Source organism: Oncorhynchus gorbuscha, linkage group LG02 (genome assembly GCF_021184085.1).
Source record: "Oncorhynchus gorbuscha isolate QuinsamMale2020 ecotype Even-year linkage group LG02, OgorEven_v1.0, whole genome shotgun sequence".
Taxonomy (NCBI): domain Eukaryota; kingdom Metazoa; phylum Chordata; class Actinopteri; order Salmoniformes; family Salmonidae; genus Oncorhynchus; species Oncorhynchus gorbuscha.
In genome coordinates this window covers 35193766-35214629 of record NC_060174.1, presented here as the reverse complement: position 1 = coordinate 35214629, position 20864 = coordinate 35193766, and the positions used below count along the sequence as shown (strand labels likewise).

The 20864-nt window shown below is 44.6% G+C and overlaps 1 protein-coding gene across 1 annotated transcript in view; it reads right to left on the bottom strand.

Annotated features, from left to right (window-relative positions):
- Positions 1–20864, bottom strand: part of LOC124001530 (protein piccolo-like) — a 137004-nt gene that overhangs the window by 55140 nt on the left and 61000 nt on the right. Inside the window, 6 exon segments of the mRNA XM_046308382.1 lie at positions 3809–3934; positions 5299–5374; positions 9800–9891; positions 18253–19342; positions 19512–20313; positions 20493–20758. Coding sequence (XP_046164338.1) covers positions 3809–3934; positions 5299–5374; positions 9800–9891; positions 18253–19342; positions 19512–20313; positions 20493–20758 — 2452 coding nt within the window.

The following is a 20864-nucleotide window of genomic DNA, read 5'->3' as shown; positions in this document are numbered from 1 at the left end:
ACTAACCTCACTGCAACTCCTCCAAGTCTCCGACCACTGCCTTGTATCCTTTTCCCTCTCGCTCTCATCCAACACCTCCCACACTGCCCCTACTCGGATGGTATCGCGCCGTCCCAACCTTCGCTCTCTCTCCCCCGCTACTCTCTCCTCTTCCATCCTATCATCTCTTCCCTCCGCTCAAACCTTCTCCCACCTATCTCCTGATTCTGCCTCCTCAACCCTCCTCTCCTCCCTCTGCATCCCTTGACTCTCTATGTCCCCTATCCTCCAGGCCGGCTCGGTCCTCCCTCCCGCTCCGTGGCTCGATGACTCATTGCGAGCTCACAGAACAGGGCTCCGGGCAGCCGAGCGGAAATGGAGGAAAACTCGCCTCCCTGCGGACCTGGCATCCTTTCACTCCCTCCTCTCTACATTTTCCTCCTCTGTCTCTGCTGCTAAAGCCACTTTCTACCACGCTAAATTCCAAGCATCTGCCTCTAACCCTAGGAAGCTCTTTGCCACCTTCTCCTCCCTCCTGGATCCTCCGCCCCTCCCCCCTCCTCCCTCTCTGCAGATGACTTCGTCAACCATTTTGAAAAGAAGGTCGACGACATCCGATCCTCGTTTGCTAAGTCAAACGACACCGCTGGTTCTGCTCACACTGCCCTACCCTGTGCTCTGACCTCTTTCTCCCCTCTCTCTCCAGATGAAATCTCGCGTCTTGTGACGGCCGGCCGCCCAACAACCTGCCCGCTTGACCCTATCCCCTCCTCTCTTCTCCAGACCATTTCCGGAGACCTTCTCCCTTACCTCACCTCGCTCATCAACTCATCCCTGACCGTTGGCTACGTCCCTTCCGTCTTCAAGAGAGCGAGAGTTGCACCCTTCTGAAAAAACCTACACTCGATCCCTCCGATGTCAACAATTACAGACCAGTATCCCTTCTTTCTTTTCTCTCCAAAACTCTTGAACGTGCCGTCCTTGGCCAGCTCTCCCGCTATCTCTCTCTGAATGACCTTCTTGATCCAAATCAGTCAGGTTTCAAGACTAGTCATTCAACTGAGACTGCTCTCCTCTGTATCACGGAGGCGCTCCGCACTGCTAAAGCTAACTCTCTCCCTCTGCTCTCATCCTTCTAGATCTATCGGCTGCCTTCGATACTGTGAACCATCAGATCCTCCTCTCCACCCTCTCCGAGTTGGGCATCTCCGGCGCGGCCCACGCTTGATTGCGTCCTACCTGACAGGTCGCTCCTACCAGGTGGCGTGGCGAGAATCTGTCTCCTCACCACGCGCTCTCACCACTGGTGTCCCCAGGGCTCTGTTCTTGGCCCTCTCCTATTCTCGCTATACACCAAGTCACTTGGCTCTGTCATAACCTCACATGGTCTCTCTTATCATTGCTATGCAGACGACACACAATTAATCTTCTCCTTTCCCCTTCTGATGACCAGGTGGCGAATCGCATCTCTGCATGTCTGGCAGACATATCAGTGTGGATGACGGATCACCACCTCAAGCTGAACCTCGGCAAGACGGAGCTGCTCTTCCTCCCGGGGAAGGACTGCCCGTTCCATGATCTCGCCATCACGGTCGACAACTCCATTGTGTCCTCCTCCCAGAGCGCCAAGAACCTTGGCGTGATCCTGGACAACACCCTGTCGTTCTCAACTAACATCAAGGCGGTGGCCCGTTCCTGTAGGTTCATGCTCTACAACATCCGCAGAGTACGACCCTGCCTCACACAGGAAGCGGCGCAGGTCCTAATCCAGGCACTTGTCATCTCCCGTCTGGATTACTGCAACTCGCTGTTGGCTGGGCTCCTGCCTGTGCCATTAAACCCCTTCAACTCATCCAGAACGCCGCAGCCCGTCTGGTGTTCAACCTTCCCAAGTTCTCTCACGTCACCCCGCTCCTCCGTTCTCTCCACTGGCTTCCAGTTGAAGCTCGCATCCGCTACAAGACCATGGTGCTTGCCTACGGAGCTGTGAGGGGAACGGCACCCTCAGTACCTCCAGGCTCTGATCAGGCCCTACACCCAAACAAGGGCACTGCGTTCATCCACCTCTGGCCTGCTCGCCTCCCTACCACTGAGGAAGTACAGCTCCCGCTCAGCCCAGTCAAAACTGTTCGCTGCCCTGGCCCCCAATGGTGGAACAAACTCCCTCACGACGCCAGGACAGCGGAGTCAATCACCACATGTAAATGGGTCTGGTCAATACAGTGCTGTGTTCTGTCTCTTCTACTTTGTTATATTCTACCTGTAGCCTGTACTAATCTATGTGCTTCAGAAAGGAGGGTTTTACAGTAATATGATGAATGGAAGCAGAACGAGGGGGAGGGGGGATAAATACAGTGCTGTGTTCTGTCTCTTCTACTTTGTTATATTCTACCTGTAGCCTGTACTAATCTATGTGCTTCAGAAAGGAGGCTTTTACAGTAATATGATGAATGGAAGCAGAACGAGGGGGAGGGGGGATAAATACTGTGTGTGTGTGTATGTGTGTGTGTGTGCGTGTGTTTCTGTGTGTCTGCGTGTGTGTGTGTACAGGACTCTGAGCAGCTTCTACCCCCAAGTCATAAGAATGCTAAATAGTTAGTTAAATAGTTAACCAAATAGCTTCCTGGACTATCTGTGTTGACCCTTTTTGACTCATCACATATGCTGCTGCTTCTGTTGATTATCATTCACTTTATTCCAAGTTATATGTACATAGTGTAGCTACCTCAATTACCTCGTACCCCTGCACATCGACTCGGTACTGGTACCCCGTGTATATAGCCAAGTTATTGTTACTAATTGTGTGTTTATTATAACTTTTTTTGTATTATTGCTGTATTGTATTATTTTTGTATTTTCTTTCTCTCTACATTATTGGGAAGGGCCCGTAAGTAAGCAGTTCACTGTTAGTCTACACTTGTTGTTTACGAAGCATGTGACAAATGCAATTTGATTTGGTGTGTGTGTCAGTTTGTGTGTGAACATGTAGGTTTGTCAGAGAGAGAGGGACTGAAAAAGAGAGAGAGGGAGACAGAGAGAGTGAGAGAGAGAGTGAGAGAGAGAGAGAGAGATAGAGAGAGAGAGAGAGAGAGAGAGAGAGAGAGAGAGAGAGAGAGAGAGAGAGAGAGAGAGAGAGAGAGAGAGAGAGAGAGAGAGAGAGAGTTAGAGAGAGAGAGAGATACAGGGAGAGAGTGTGAATGACTGTGTGTGTGCTAAATACAGCATAATGGCTAGTCTTTGTGGCAGTGCAAAGAGACGGAGCTTTTTCTCTGGCTATCCAATGTCTCAGAGAATGAGACATGACAGACGCACACGCAAACACAAACATACTGTACACACACAAACACCCTCTTATCTCTCTATGGTGCACAGAGAGCTTGGCAAAGATATTCACAGTGAGCTGACAGTGGCCTGAAATGAATAATATAACAATAGATTTCTGCTTAAACCAGTAGCTAATCTGCTCTGAGCTGAAATCTGACATTGAGAAGTCTATCTCGTCGAGAGCACGTGTGAAATAATCAATATACCTCATCCAGCTTATCTCAGACAAATTGAAATGCATACAACATGAGCTTAAGAGTTATGATATGTATAAGCTGTATAAGATTGTTAATCATTGTTTTTTTCCAAATGTCACTTTCATTTACTTTCCACACATATTAAAATCCCACTATAATGACGATCCCATCGGCTATAGCCCACAGTATTTTCTCAACCTTAAATCAGACAGTGTCTCTGTATGAATAGAGATGACTAATCTCCTGTTCTCTCCTCGTTCCCTTGCTCCATTTATACCTTACACAAGTACATGTTCACAAACACTTACCTTCCACCACTTTCCCTGTCTGTTCGGCCACTCCTCCGGGTGTAACCTTAGCGATGTAGGCTCCTATCTCACCATGACAACCAGGAATCTCCTTTCCTCCCACCACACGGATCCCCAGGCCATTCCCTGCAGGGAATGCACACAACCGTTCAAAAGTTTGGGGTCACTTAGAAATGTCCTTGTTTTTGAAAGAAAAGCTATTTTTTTGTTCATTAAAATAACAACAAATTTATCAGAAATACAGTGTAAACATTGTTAAAGGTGTAAATTAATATTGTAGCTGGAAATAGCAGATATTTAATGTAATATCTACATAGGTGTACAGAGGCCCATTATCAGCAACCATCACTCCTGTTTTCCAATGGCATGTTGTGTTAGCTAATCCAAGTTTATCATTTTAAAAGGCTAATTGAGCATCAAAAAATACTTTTGCAATCATGTTAGCACAACTCGAAACTGTTGTGCTGATTAAAGAAGCAGTACTGCTGGCCTTCTTTAGACTAGTTGAGTATCTGGAGCATCAGCATTTGTGGGTTCGATTACAGGCTCAAAATAACCAGATACAAAGACCTTTCTTCCGAAACTCGTCAGTCTATTCTTGTTCTGAGAAATGAAGGCTATTTCCATGTGAGAAATTGCCAAGAAACTGAAGATCTGGTACGACGCTTTTTCTTTGCAACTCTGCCAAGAAGGCCAGCATCCCGGAGTCGCCTCTTCACTGTTGACGTTGAGACGGGTGTTTTGTGGGTACTATTTAATGAAGCTGACAGTTGAGGACTTGTAAGGTGTCTGTTTCTCAAACTAGACACTCTAATGTATTTGTCCTCTTGTTCAGTTGTTCACCGGGGCCTCCCACTCCTCTTTCAATTCTGGTTAGGGCCAGTTTGTGCTGTTCTGTGAAGGGAGTAGTACACAGCATTGTACGAGATCTTCAGTTTCTTGGCAATTTCTCGCATGGAATAGCCTTCATTCCTCAGAACAAGAATAGACTGACGAGTTTCAGAAGAAAGTACTCCGATTTATTGCTTCTTTAATCAGACAACAGTTTTCAGCTGTGCTAACATAATTGCAAAAGGTGTAATAATCAATTAGCTTTTTAAACGAATAAACTTGGATTAGCTAACACAACGTGCCATTGGAAAATAAGAGTGATTTTTGCTGATAATGGGCCTTTGTACGCCTATGTAGATATTCCATTAAAAATCAGCCGTCTCCAGCTACAATAGCATTTACATCATTAACAATGTCTACACTGTATATCTGATACATTTGATGTTATTTTAATGGACAAAAAAAATGTGCTTTTCTTTCAAAGTCAATGGCATTTCTAAGTGGCACCCAAACTTTTGAAAGGTAGTGTATATCAATGGACAATATACAGTATAACAATATATCAATGGCTATATTGGAAATCCATGAGATGATCCTATTATTATCATTAATGAGGAGATATCTACATATTAGAGAATGTTTACTATGTTCTGCTCTACCTGAGACACTGGTGTCCTTGGGGTCCCTCTGTAGTTTGAGCCGGGTGTGAGGGAACACATAGGGAATCAGCTTAATCTGGGGGAGGCACACAGTGGATGGAGTGTTTGTAAAAAAAATAGCCAAGGCAGCAGCTACTCTTCCTGGGGTCCAAACACATTCAGGCACTTACATTACATGTGAGGCAAAAGATAAAATGGTACATCATATAACATTATTACACTGCTATATGTCCACAATACACCACGTATAATACCACCATACAACAATATTACAATGTACGTGTGTGTAGAGTGCGTATGCTAGTGCTTGTGTGCGTGTGTGTGTCTGTACCTGTGTGTTTGTCTCTTCACAGCCCCTGTTGTTCCATAAGGTGTATTTTTACTCGTTTTTTAAAATCTGATTCTACTTGATTCAGTTACCTGATGTGGAATAGAGTTCCATGTAGTCATGGCTCTATGTAGTACTTTGCGCCTCCCATAGTCTGTTCTGGACTTGGAGATTATGAAGAGATCTCTGGTGGCATGTCTTGTGCGTTATGCATGAGTGTCTGAGCTGTGTGCTAGTAGTTTAAACAAACAGCTCAGTACAGTCAGTTTATCAACACTTCTTAGAAAAACAAGTAGTGATGAAGTCAATCTCTCCTCCACTTTGAGCCAGGAGAGATGGACATGCACATCATTGACATACATACCCTGTGTACTTTTAAGGGCCAGCTGTGCTGCCCTGTTCAGAGCCAATTGTCCCTCTATGTGGCACCTGACCACATAACTGAACAGTAGGTGCGACAAAACTAGGGCCTGCCTTCTTAAAAAGGACCTGCCTTGTTAAGAAGGGAGAGCAGCACTTTATTATGGACAGAGTTCTCCCCATCTTAGCCACTGTTATATCAGTATTGTTTTGACCATGACAGTTCACAATCCAGGGTTACTCCAAGCAGTTTAATCACCTCAACTTATTATGCAATAGTTTAGTGGATGATTTGTCCAAAATACAATGCTTTTAGTTTTTTAAATATTTAGGACTAACTTATTCCTTGCCATCCATTCTGAAACTAACTGCAACTCTTTGTTAAGTGTTGCAGTCATTTCAGTCGCTGTAGTAGCTGACATGTATAGCGTTGAGACACACATGGACACACTGGCTTTACTCAAAGCCAGTGGCATTGATTCTACCTGGATTATGTTGGAGGGACTTCCATTAAAGAACCCCATCTGTGTTCTGTTAGACAGGTAACTGTTTATCCACAATATAGCAGGGGGTGTAAAGCCATAACACATACATTTTTCTAACAGCAGAATATGAACAATAATGTCAAAAGCCACACTGAAGTCTAACAAAACAGCCCCCACAATATTTTTTGCATAATCTTCTCTCAGCCAATCATCAGTCATTTGTGTAAGTGCTGTGGTTGTTGAATGTTCTTGCCTATAAGCGTGCTGTTGTCAATTCATTTACTGTAAAACAACATTGTATCTGGTCAAACACAATTATTTTCAAAAAGTTTACCAAGGTTTGGTAACAGTCTGATTGGTCGGCTATTTGTGACCAGTTTCAGGAAACTAGGCGTATGTCGCAAGTCACGACTTCACAGGAGAGGCATTTGAACGTTTATTTATTTTTTTTAATCTGTTATTTGGCAGAAATGCCTTCTGGAACATTTGACCTTTCATGTGCCTTAATAAAAAAACTTGTATGCCATCTGTAAATATGAAATACATTGTTAAATTATGAGCCTAGTTGGTTTAGCCACAGAAAAAGCCTGGAACCTTTCCGCTAGCCATGATTTACTGAAATAATGAATGGGTTGGACATGCCGAGAGATGAGTTTGGATTGGTCTGCCCTGTAAGCATCTTCTGTCTATAAAATGAGCTGCTCGTTATGTGTAGATAATCCTTTCTAATGCAGTTTTTTCTAAATATACAATGTTAGACATGGAGAACTGCAAATGTGTTGCTACTGCTCTCAACCAGAGTGACTTGACACAAGATTATTGAGGTTATTCTTCTTATATAAACTTAAGAGGTGAATTGATCTTATGCAAAGTTATAATGTCTTCTCAAGTTTTTAGTTTTTTCCCTGTTTTATAGCTTCAATGCTCTGGAGTCTGGTACTGTTGTCTCCAAGGAGCGTTCGGACTCAGTCGGGACCAGGTTTTAGCTGCTGCGCAAAGCTGACATCTTTCCTCCCATAGATGGTCTGCCTGTACCAGCAGCACCTGGACTGGACACAGCTCGACAAACTTATCTTTTTGAAAGATCAGGGAGTTTTGTGAGGAAGAGGCTATGGACATCACATGCCCTGCACCAAAGTCAAGGGCAGAACAGAAACAGGCTTCCTGAATATAGATTCCGTTGTTCCTGCATGGTTCGGACGGACCAGTTAATCACTGGGGGCGAGATCCCAGCCATCAGCACTATCTTCAGTGCCTCTTGTCACATGACTCTCTCCTAACACATACGTTGATGCTACTTTTTTTTATCCTGCTGTTCAGCCAATTACCCCTGATTGATGGCATAAACCTACCTCATCTTTCACTGATATCCTTATTGATATTGTTCTTGAACATAATGTATATTGTTTTGCTCTTTCTCTACTGGCATTGACACTTGTTCTTTTTTTCTTTATATTTATTTTACTATCTATTTTTGATATTGCTACTTTGCAAGTAACCACTTCGCTGTACCGTTTACAACTTCTGGAGAGACCCATCCACTTAACAAGATGTGGCTGGGGGTTATAGCATTTCTTTCACATAACCCGTCAATTTAGAAAAGTGTGTCTGGGTAAGCGTCATCGAATATTTATACATTATTTTTATTTGGACACTTTCTGTTTACCTGGAATTTTTACTTATTGTTGGCTATAACCTTTTGTCTAAATCTTTACTACACTACTCACATTTAGCACATGACCTCACATGTGAATCCTTAAAGAGATGGGTGGGGCTAAGGCTTAAAAGGGTGTGAACAATTCTGAATGGGTGTAGACAATGAAAAGCTCTCCAGTAAGGTGTACCAAAACATTCAAGGGCCATTTTCTCAAAAGTTTACCAACTTTCAAAGCAGAATTACTTTCCCATTGTTCCTCAAATGCAGTGTATGATATACCAGTTTGTAGCTATGTAGCTATGTGTAGCTATGTGTCTCTGCTTTTAACCAATCTAAAAAACACCATTTGATACATAAGACCAAATCAAGGCGGTCATCACATTTGAGCCAGTAAAGGGGGCTGTACTATTCTTGGGTAGCGGAATGACTTTTGCTTCCCTCCTGACCAGAGGGCACACCCTTTTAGTAGGCTTAAATTGATGATATGGCTAATATTGTCCACGATTATCCTCAGTAATTTTCCATCTAGGTTGTTTTCAAAAGTATTCAAAAGTACAATGCCTTTCTTTCATAATTTGGTCAGATATACTTTTTTTATTTTGTTTATTTTACTATGCAAGTCTGTTTAAGATCAAATTCTTACTTTCAATGACGGCCTTGGAACAGTGGATTTGTACTTTGTCAGCTCGGGGGTTTGAACTTGCAACCTTTCGGTTACTAGTCCAACGCTCTAACCACTAGGCTACCCTGCAGGCCCAAAATTTGATGTGTAGTGCCAGCGTTTGCTGCTGGCATGTTATGCCTAACTTTTCTAATATTGCCAATGAAAACATAATTAAAGGTGTTGGCAATATCAGTGGGTTTTGTGATGCCATCTGATTCAATGAATAATGGCCAAGTTTTTCCCCCAAAATTTCATTTAAGGTACGCCAAAGCTTATTATTGGCATTCTTTGAATGATTTATTTTTGTTTCATAGTATTGTTTATTTGTATTTTTAGTTAGTTTATTCACATGATTTCTCAATTTGCAGTACATATGCCAATCGGTTGTGCTGCCAGACGTATGTGCCATTCCTTTTGCCTCATCCCTATCAACCATAACATTTTTCAATATCTCACAATCCAAGGGGATTCAACAGTTTTTACAGTTATTTTATTAATGGGCGCGCGGTTATTAGTAACTGGAATAAGCAATTTCATAAATGTGTCAAGTGTAGCATCTGGTTAATCCTCATTACACACCACAGACCAGCAAATATTCTTTACATCATTAACATAAAAATCCCTATACAACTTCTTGTATGGCCTCTTATACACTATATTAGGCCCAGCCTTTGGAACTTTGGTTTTCCTAGATATGGCTATTATATTGTGATCGCTACATCCTATGGATTTGGATACTGCTTTAAAGCACATTTCTGCAACATTAGTCAAATCAATACATGTTGATGATTTCATTCCTGTGCTGTTTGTAACTAACCTGGTAGTTTGACTGATAACCTGAACCAGGTTGCAGGCACTGGTTACAGTTTGAGTACAACTCTGCTAAAGACACCATGAACAAAACAAGCACTATCAATGTATATTTAATAAGGGGGAAGATGTATATAGCAGTTTATTTATTAAATATCGTTCACTAATTTTGACTTATCCTATCCAGCTCCTCTCACCTGTCTCCTGTCCAGAGGCTGTCCATTTTCCTGATGTTGTCTCTCTGCAGGCTTATCAAACCAGTCAGTGTCCTCCCTCCTCAGGTGGTACGCTACACAGGGACAGAGATGGGGGCAGGGGGACACAGGGGTGGAGGGGACAGGGACACAGACAGAGAGGGGATACTCAATTGTCAAACACAATATAAGCAGGATGGATGCCCAACTCCAAATAAACCACTAGCCTCCAGCCACGGACCATATATGCGCTTATTGTAGATCTAAAGGTATTTGCAATATTTGAATAACTCCAAATCACTCTCTGGTAGGCTTGGCGGAGTCTACGTAATGTGGATGATCAGATCTACGCAGGTGTCTTGGGGTGGGAGCAAGATGGCAATGTGAAATTGGGTATAAGTAGCACCCCCTTACAATACTTTATAAACACATCCTGTGCTCCATGTTTACTGCTCGTAAGTGATCAGTGATCAGAGCTGTCTGGAGAGGTGAAGGCAGCATGGTAGATAACCAGCTACTGTCCCATCCCCAGTACTGTCAGATCAGTGAACATTTAAGAGACTGGATGGGGATGGATGTATTTGAACTAGGTATGTCATGCGCACATTGGCATGCAGAGGTCCCCGGTGTGTGTGTGTGTGCGTGTGTGTTTGTATGTGTGTGTGTGTGTGTGTGTGTGTGTGTGTGTGTGTGTGTGTGTGTGTGTGTGTGTGTGTGTGTGTGTGTGTGTGTGTGTGTGTGTGTGTGTGTGTGTGTGTGTGTGTGTGTGTGTGTGTGTGTGTGTGTGTGTGTGTAGATTAACAGGTCATGCATAGAGAGAGTGAAACATCTCCACAGTGGGTCAAGGACACAGTAGACAGATTTTAGGTGGAAGTGGAGGAGTGTCTTCCACAGTCACAGTACAGTTCCCTTTGCCCTGAGACAGTGAGGTAGTACATGGTGTTATCAGGGTGATCCAACAGCATGATCAGTGTTACATCTATAATTGTGTGAGAGACCCTCGACACATACTTACCTAGTATTCAGACATACCACTGTTGTGGTAACACATGTATGTAATGCAAATGTGAGCCATATCTGAGCGACCTTGCAATAGTGCATGAACATGAATTCCAGAAATGGCATTGATATACACAATATATACAAAAGTATATGGACACTCTTCAAATGAGTGGATTTGGTTGTTTCGAACACACAGCCATGCAATCGCCATAGGCAAACATTGGCAGTAGAATGGCCTTACTGAAGAGCTCAGTCACTTTCAATGTGGCACCGTCATAGGATGCCACCTTTCTAATAAGTCAGTTTGTCAAATTTCTCCTCTGCTAAAGCTGCCCCAGTCAACTGTAAGTGCTGATATTGTTAAGTGGAAACGTCTAGGAGCAACAACAGCTCAGCCGTGAAGTCATAGTCCACTCAAGCTCACAGAATGAGTGCTGAAGCGCATAGCGCGTAAAACTTGTCTGTCTGCAGTTGCAACACACACTACCGAGTTCTAAACTGCCATTGGAAGCAATGTCAGCACAAGAACTGTTCATCGGGAGCTTCATGAAATGGGTTTCCATGGCCAAGCAGCCACACACAAGCCTAAGATCACCATGTGCAATGCCAAGCGTCTCCTCGAGTTGTGTAAACCTGACTGTTGTTGGACTCTGGAGCAGTGGAAACACGTTTTCTGGAGTGATGAATCATGTTTCACCATCTGGCATTCCGATAGACACATCTGGGTTTAGCAGATGCCAGGAGAACGCTACCTTCCCCAATGCATAGTGCCAACTGTAAAGTTTGGTGGAGAAGGAATAATGGTCTGGGGTTGTTTTTCATTGTTCGGGCTAGGCCCCTTAGTTCCAACGAAGATAAATCTTAACGCTACAGCATACAATCATTTTCCAGACAATTCTGTGAACTTTGTGGCAACAGTTTGGGGAAGACCCTGTCCTGTTTCAGCATGACAATGCACCCGTGCAAAGTGAGGTCCATACATAAATGGTTTGTCGAGACCGGTGTGGAAGATCTTGACGGCCTGAGCCCTGACCTCAACCCTATCGAACACATTTGGGATGAATTGGAATGCCGAGTGCAAGCCTGGCATAATCGCCTAATTGCTATTTATTTTAAATATTTTTTATCATTGTTTGTAACATATGATAGATGATGTTGCTGTTACCATCTCTTTTGACTGAAAAGAGCTTCTGGACATCAAAACAACTATTACTCACCTCGAACTGGACAAAGATTTTTTATTTAATGAGTCTGACGAGAAGATTAAGCTGCTTTGTCGAGACAAGGACCAAATAGGCCGTCATCCGCATGAAGAAAATATGGAGAAAAAGGGAGGGGAGAGCGGGGTGCCTTAAAATAATTAGCCGAGTAGGTAAACCACCACAACCCTCCGTATTATTGGCCAATGTGCAATCATTAGAAAACAAACTGGACGATTTACGATTAAGACTATCCTGCCAACGGGACATTAAAAACTGTAATACCGTATGTTTCACGAGATGTGGCTAAATGACGACATGGATAATATTGTGCTGGCTGGCTTCTCTGTGCATCGGCAGGACAGAGGAGATATGTCTGGTAGCACAAGGGGCGGGGGTGTGTGTCTATTTGTCAATAACTGCTGGTAATAATAAAATAATAAAAAAATAAATAATATGCCATTTAGCAGACGCTTTTATCCAAAGTGACTTACAGTCATGTGTGCATACATTCTACGTATGGGTGGTCCCGTGAATCGAACCCACTACCCTGGCGTTACAAGCGCCATGCTCTACCAACTGAGCTACTGGTGCGTGATGTCTAATATTATAGAAGCCTTGAGGTATTACTCACCTGAGGTAGAATACCTTATGATAAGCTGTAGACCACACTATCTACCAAGAGAGTTCTCATCTATATTATTCGCAGCCGTCTATTTACCACCACAAACCGATGCTGGCACTAAGACCGCACTCAACGAGCTGTATAAGGTCATAAGCAAACAAGAAAAATGTTCAGCCAGAAGCGGCGTTCCTAGTGGCCGTGGACTTTCATGCAGGCAAACTTAAATCCATTTTACCTCATTTCTAACAGCATGTCACATGTGCAACTAAATGAGAAAAAAATCTCTAGACCACCTTTACTCCACACAGAGACGTATACAAAGCTCTCCCTCGCCCTCCATTCAACAAATCTGACCATAATTCTATCCTCCTGATTCCTACTTACAAGCAAAAACTAAAGCAGGAAGTACCAGTGACTCACTCAATACGGAAGTGTTCAGATGACAAGGATGCTACGCTGCAGGACTATTTTGCTAGCACAGACTTGAATATGTCCAATGGCATTGAGGAGTATACCACCTCAGTCACTGGCTTCATCAATAAGTGCATCGACGACGTCATCCCCGCAGTGACCGTACGTACATATCCCAACCAGAATCCATGTATTACAGGCAACATCCATACCGAGCTAAAGGCTAGAGCTGCCGCTTTCAAGGAGCGGGACACTAATCCAAACGCTTATAAGAAATCCCGCTATGACTTCAGATGAACCATCAAACAGGAAAAGCATCAATACAGGACTAAGATTGAATTCTACTACGCTCGTCAGATGTGGCAGGACTTGAAAACGGTTATGGACTACAAAGGGAAACTCAGCCGTAAGCTGCCCAGTGACGCGAGCCTACCAGATGAGCTAAATTACTTTTATGCTAGCTTCGAGGCAAGCAACACTGAAGCATGCATGAGAGCACCAGCTGTTCCGGACGACTGTGTGATCACACTCTCCATAGCCAATGTGAGTAAGGCCTTTAAACAGGTCAACATTCACAAAGCCGCGGGGTCAGACGGATTACCAGGACCTGTCCTCAAACGGATGAACTGGCAAGCGTTTTCACTGACATTTTCAACCTCTCCCTGACCAAGTCTGTAACACCTATAGGTTTCAAACAGACCACCATAATCCCTGTGCCCAAGAAAGCAAAGGTAACCCGCCTAAATAATTACCACCCCGTTGTACTCACATTGGTAGCCATGAAGCACCCCAACAGATCCACAGATAACACAATTTCAATCGCACAGGATCATTTGGGTTAGGGTTTGGCCAGGGTAGGCCGTCATTGTAAATAGGAATTTGTTCTAAACTGACTTGCCTAGTTAAATAAAGGTTAAATAGAATAAAAGATACAAAATGTGAAAATGCTGTTCATTGACTACAGCTCAGTGTTCAACACCATAGTATCCACAAAGCTCATCACTAAGCTAAGGACCCTGGGACTTAACACCTCCCTCTGCAACTGGATCCTGGACTTCCTGACAGGCCGCCCCCAGGTGGTAAGGGTAGGCAACAACACATCTGCCACACTGATCCGCAACACTGGGGCCCCTCAGGGGTGCGTGCTTCGTCTCCTCCTGTACGCCCTGTTCACCCCATGACAGTGTGGCCAAGCACGACTCCACCATCATTAAGTTTGCTGACAACATAACAGTGGTAACAGACATCACCGACATTCATGAGACAGCCTATAGGGAGGTCAGAGACCTGGCAGTGTGGTGTCAGGACAACAAACTTTCCCTCAATGTGAGCAAGACAAATGATCTGATCTTAGATTATAGGAAAAGGAGGGCCGAACAGGCCCTCATTAACATCGATGGGGCCGAAGTGGAGCGGTTTGAGAATTTCATGTTCCTTGGTGTCCACTTCACCAATGAACTATCATGGTCCAAACACACAAAGACAGTTGTGAAGAGGGCATGACAACACCTTTTTCCTCTCAGGAGACTGAAAAGATTTGTCATGAGTCCCCAGATCCTCAAAACGTTCAACATCTGCACCATCGAGAGCATCCTGTCAGGTTGCATCACCACTTGGTAGGGCAACTGCTCAGCATCTGACGGTAAGGCGCTACAGAGGGTAGTGCGTACGGCCCAGTACATCACTGGGGCCAAGCTTCCTGACATCCAGGACCTATATACTAGGTGCTGTCAGAGGAAGGCCCAAGAAATGTCAAAGACTCCAGTCACCCAAGTCATAGACTGTATTCTCTGCTACCGCACGACAAGAGGTATAGGAGCACCAAGTCTAGGACCAAAAGGCTCCTTAACAGCTTTTACCCCCAATCCATTAGACTGCTGAACAATTATTCAAATGGCCTCCCAGACTGTTTACATTGACACCCCTCTTTGTTTTTACACTCCCACCACTCCCTGTTTATTATCTATGCATAGTCACTTTACTAATTACCTCGACTAACCTGTACCCCCGCATATTGACTCGTTACTGGTACCCCCTGTATATAGCCTTGCTATTGTTATGTATTTATTTTTATTTTTTTTAACTTTAGTTTATTTAGTAAATATTTTCTTAACTCTATTTCTTGAACTGTATTGTTGGTTAAGGGCTTGTAAGTACACATTTCACTGTAAGGTCTACATGTTCTATTTGGCGCATGTGACAAATACAATTTGATCAGTGCACGACCTCACTAATGCTTTTGTGGCTGAATGGAAGCAAGTCCTCGCAGCAATGTTCCATCTAGTGGAAACTCTTCCCAGAAGAGTGGAGGGTGTTATAGCTGGAAAGGGGGGACCAAGTCCATATTAATGTCCATGATTCTGGGTTAGATTTTCAATGAGTAGGTGTCCACATACTTTTGATCATGTATTGTACGTACAGACCCATTTAAATGTGGGTCATTCCAGATATGGATTTGCTTAACCACTACAATATGATACGTTTACAGTACATTGCCATCGACATATGGGTCATTCCATGATGAGTTTGATATATGTAAAGTACCATCCAAATATGGGTCATTCCAGAAATGGGTTTGATATGTTTGTGTGTATGATACCATCTACATCTGGTCATTGAGCACCGTGGGGCATGGGGTGTTGTGGGGTGGAGGCAGACATGGGGTTGGGATGTGGTCTGGACTAGACCGTTCGCGCTGCAGCTCTCACCTTCTATGTTCCAGTTGGGGCCTCCGGCTGGGGTGTAAAGTTATATGTTTAGAAACGGCTACAACACAACGTCAATGAATCTAAGACTTTTTCTCAGTGGGCTATGTCTCCATCCACTTACACTGTATATCACATGCACTGGACTAAATCTAAGTCAGCACATGCTTTGTAAGCAAATAAATACATCTTATAACGTTATAGTCCATCAGGGAGTTTGCATTTCTGAAGCGAAGTGCATGAAAGATGTATGTCATAATAGAGCAATTGTGAATAATTGTAAAATGATCTATCACAAATGCATGGGTATTTACTAATATATCATCGCGTTAGATACTGTAAAGACACATGGGGACTAAAGCAGTCTAAATATTAAAGGTAAACTCAGCTATATGACATCACAGTGTGGCGACGTATTTGCTCTTGCCAATTGGCGCCTTTCCTTGACGCATGGCTGGTAGCATATTGCGGAGTGTCCCTTTAACATGGTGCTGCTGTATTAGTGGAGGGCAGGCAGCATTCTAAACTAGAATACTCTACCGTGTCTGATACTCTCATGAAAGATTCTGGGATCATCTCTGTTCAGAGTCAGCATGGAGTCAGTTAGGGCTGGAACCAAGGCAGATAGACACTCTTATTTATGTGGGGTCATATTTATGTCTGCTGCTGATCAACTACTCACCAGTCTGTCATTGGAGTCAGTTTTGAAGTACATTTAAAAATCTAAAATGAATACACTTGCATATGAATGTTTATTGGTTTGTGTTTCTGCTTGTTAATGTTTTTTATATTTTTAGTTTTATATGTAAATGAAATGACGGTCATTCTGAAACTGACTACACTATGCCGGGCCGATGGAAACATAGGAACAGAAGCATAGTTGTCCTGGTTAGTAAACACTAAAATGGATGCTTCAGGATTTTGGCAATGAAGCCCTTTATCAGAGTCAGATGAACTCGTGGATACCATTTTAATGTATTTTCATGCAGATTTAAGGAAGTTGCTAACTAGCGTTAGCACAATGACTGGATGTCTATGGTAACTGATAGCATGTGTCCATTCATTGTGCTAACGCTAGTTAGCATTGGTTTGCGAAACAACATCTAACTTCATACTGGATGCTGAGACTAGGGAAGTTGTTAAAGGGCTTCATTGTCAAAATCCCAAAGTATCCCTTTAAGATAGAAGCAAGGAGAGCTGTAATTTCACACTTACTCCCCAGGAGGAGATGGGGAGAGAACACATTCATATGCTGTCAATCAGAAGAGAGCATGCACATTTACAATCCCATAGAAACATTCACAGCAACCAACATTCATAGCAACCAACGTCATGCAAAAGATGCTTTAAAGCTTTATTGAAATGGAAACTCAAACACATTTAATCTCAGAGCAACATGCATGAATACAAAATCCAAAATACCCGAGATGGACAGGGATGAATATGCTATAAATAACTATGTGTGGTGTGAGTATCATGAAATATACTGTATGTCTACTATCAACATGGGTTCAAATCTAAAACTCATAAACACAAACAAATAATCTACAACTCCATAATCCTTAGGGAAAAAATGTCATTGCATTGCAATATGAATGTGAGTATAATGCTCTCTGTATTATTACTGCTGTAATAGTAAATGTGTGTATTGCTGGCCAGGAGACGAAGTGAGGGAGGCAAGTGCTCTATATAAATGGCTGTCTGCATCGTCTGAACAATAACAGTAAGTAGACCCAGACCCACACATAGTGTGGCCATTAGGCCTTTAATATGGCTGCTACCAGGGGGCCAAGCTCCACAATAGCTCCAAGGGTGCTTGGAAAAGTAAATATACTATATGTCTATCTAAAGGCCTGACATCCTGCAAGAGTCAGATAACATTTTATGTATGGAGAAGAAGAGGGGAAAGGAGAAGAAAAAGGAGGAGAGGAAGGAGTTGAAGGTGCCTATAGGCTATAGACAGCACCCAGATGGCAGTGACATACTGTTAGATATTCATTAGTCTCCCGCTCATTCAAATATATTATCACTCTTTTCTTTCTCTTCAAAAGCAGTACGCAGAGGCACTTAAAGTGTGTGTTATTTATGATCACCTATTATCCACTAATATCCACTTGATATTTCACTGTTCTGTATGGTTTAAAGAAGCCCTGTATCCCGTTATACACATTTGGTCAGTGATGAAAGCAGAAAACCAACATGTAAAAGAAGAGAAGGTAACTGGAACATGCTAATAACATCATAGATTGAGCTAACAACACAGACATGCTGTCTCATGCATAACATCTACAGTATTATGTATCAGTGAAGAAAATAACTAGTGTTGCATGCAGACATCAAACAAAACAGAAACCAGAACAAAACACAAACACAGTTACGTGACAAAAGCCACAAAATATGAGAAATAATAGGTAATCAGGAGCCTTCTCAGGCAGACATAAACACAGTCAGGAGCATGCAGTAGTTGCATGTCCAGAGAATCAGGGTGCTGTGACAGCCTCAGGAGCCATTTACCTTCGCTGTCAGACATGGCTCCTCCCAGGTCGTCCATGATAAAGGTTATGTCTCTGTCGTAGACCCCACTATGTCCCAGTGTAGCCCTGGACTCCTCCCTCATGTGCTGCTGGACCTCCGGCAGGGAGTGGCTAGAGCCAAACTGGTCTCTGGAGTCAGCTGAGATGGGTGGTAGAGGGCCGGCTGAGGCTCTGGCCATGCCCATGGGCTCTCCCACTGGACTCAGCGGGCTCTCCTCCTCTGAGTTCTGAGCCACGATGGGGATGCGCCCGCGGCTCTGGCTTATAGGCAGGCTGGTGGGCTTGGTCCTGGCCATCCCCGTGCCGAACGCTGCGTCCAATGCTTCTCCCTCAATCTTCAGCCTGAGAGAGGAGCTGGAAAGGTCCCGTTTGATGGACAGATCCAGGCCATAGACGGAAGTGGGACGGGAGTTGGGGCGGGAGTTGGGGCGGGAGGAGGGGCGAGAGCGCGTGCCGCTGGGGTAGGTGGTGTCGTCCTGTAGGGTAGTCCTCATGGTGGGTCCCCCCAAGCCAAGGGACTGGCCCAGGTTCTGGCCCAGAGAGCCAGCCAGGTTAGATCCCAGGGAGGAGTCCAGGTACTTCTGCTGCTCAGACAGGTTCTTCCTCAGGCCAAAGGTGATCTCATCCTGGAGCAGTCTGGCTCGCGTGGACAGGTTGGTGACAGACGAGGCTCCAGAGCCCAGGAAGCTGCTGTAGTCTGGCTCCAGGTCTCTGCTCTCCTGGATGGAGGAAAACTTGGTTATCTTGGGGTCCATCAGGGTTGCCTTCTTCTGGTTCTTGATCTGTTTCTGGTAAAGCACGGCGGTAGGGAGCTGCTTTGCAGCTTGTTTCTCCAAGGTCAGCCGGCTGATGCTGTACTTGTCAGCCTTAGGGAAGTGTCTGTAGCTGGGGTCAGTGGGGAGGTACTGGGGCATGCCCAGGCCTGAGAGGTGCTCCAGACCCTCTGTCCCTCGTCTAAACTCCTGCTTTATCTGTTGCTTCAGGAGCTTCAGCTCATAAGGCTCCTCCATAGAGTCCTCCTCTCCTTTACCGTAGCTGTGCAGACGCGAGTTACCAAGGAACTCCGCAACCTAAACAAAGACAATACAATAATTTATCATCATCACAACACCCAAGTGAACAGGCAAATGCGGTATAGCAAAATACCAGCAAAAAAACCTGAGTAAAACACACTGACATACAATATGTAACAACATCCCCATTCCACAGAAGAACATCTACTATTTACATATCAGTTACCTCTGCAGTGCGCCTGGCCTCAGCGGCCCGGAGCAGCCTGTCAGCCTTAGACAGGTCCTTATCAGGCAGACTGAACCCTGACCCCAGCCCTGCAGAGCCCAGTGTTGTAGATCCTTTAGTCAGCTGCTCTATGTCCTCTATCAGAACATAGTTCCTGGCATTGTGGTGGTCGATGTCAGCGTAGAAAGACTCAGCAGATATACTAGACATGGGGCTGGAGGCCATGCTCCTCTCCTCCAGGCCCATCCTCAGTTCCAGGCTGCCGTACTTCCCCACCCCATACCCCCCCTCGCTGGAGGAGGGTACGATGATCATGGGCTGGTTCCGGATCACCTCGTAGTTGGTGGTGTTCTTGGACTGGTAGCCTGAGGACTGGGCCTGCTGGTGGGAGTGGGAGGCCTGGGGGTAGGACAGGCTTGGCACAGAGGAGTAGACTGACTGACTCTGGTAGGGGTGCTGTTGGTAGAGGGCCTGCTGCTGGTACAGGGTCTGCTGGGGGTAGTGGCTGATGGCCTGGGTCTGGGGGACATACTGGGTGTAGTGGGAGTAGGGACTGGTAAGAGTGGAGTACTGGGAGTCAGCCTCAGTTTCAGGGGGAATGAACTGGTCGAACTCTGACTGTGGAGCTGTCCTGGGTCTCTCCAGGCCGTGGCTGTTCCCTCTGGTCTCCCTGATGTTGCTGACCTCACTGTCCGACATGTAGTCTCTCTCCTCAGCCACACCCTGCAGGTAGGCCCTCTCCCTCTTCTCCCTCTCCTGCAGCAGGGCATCCTTACGACGGTTGATGCCCATCTCCAGGTACCTGTTAGAAGGAGAAGATGGGATTGGATTTATACAAGTGCTTTCCAAGTGCTAAAAATGTGGAACCACTTCATACACACCAATGTGTTCTACTCATCTAAAGCATGTTATTGTATTGTAAATCAGAACTGGTTCTATATTGACCTGCCTGGTTCACAAATTGTTAAATTAATAAATGACCTCAGCTTGGCATCAATCTCTTTCTCCTCCTCGTCTAGCTCGGCCTGTTTTCTGCGGAGCTTGGATGACTCTCTCTCCACCAGGTCCAGCTCCTTGTCGATGTCCTGCAAGATCTTGGCCCGGGCCATTGTGGTGTGTCGGCCGAGACGTCGGCGCGCTGAGTTGGCGCTGTAGCCTGATGGGCCAGTCAGAGGGTCATCCTCCGGGGGAGGGTTGGGTAGGGTCCTCTTCACCTTCTTTCCAGTGCCTGATGGAGAGCCCTGGCCCTAGGACAGAGGGAAAAGCAATAAGATACGAGATAAGATAGAATACTTAATACTATTGCCAGGTTTATTTTCAACAAAAATGTCAACAGCATGCGATGAAAGTGCA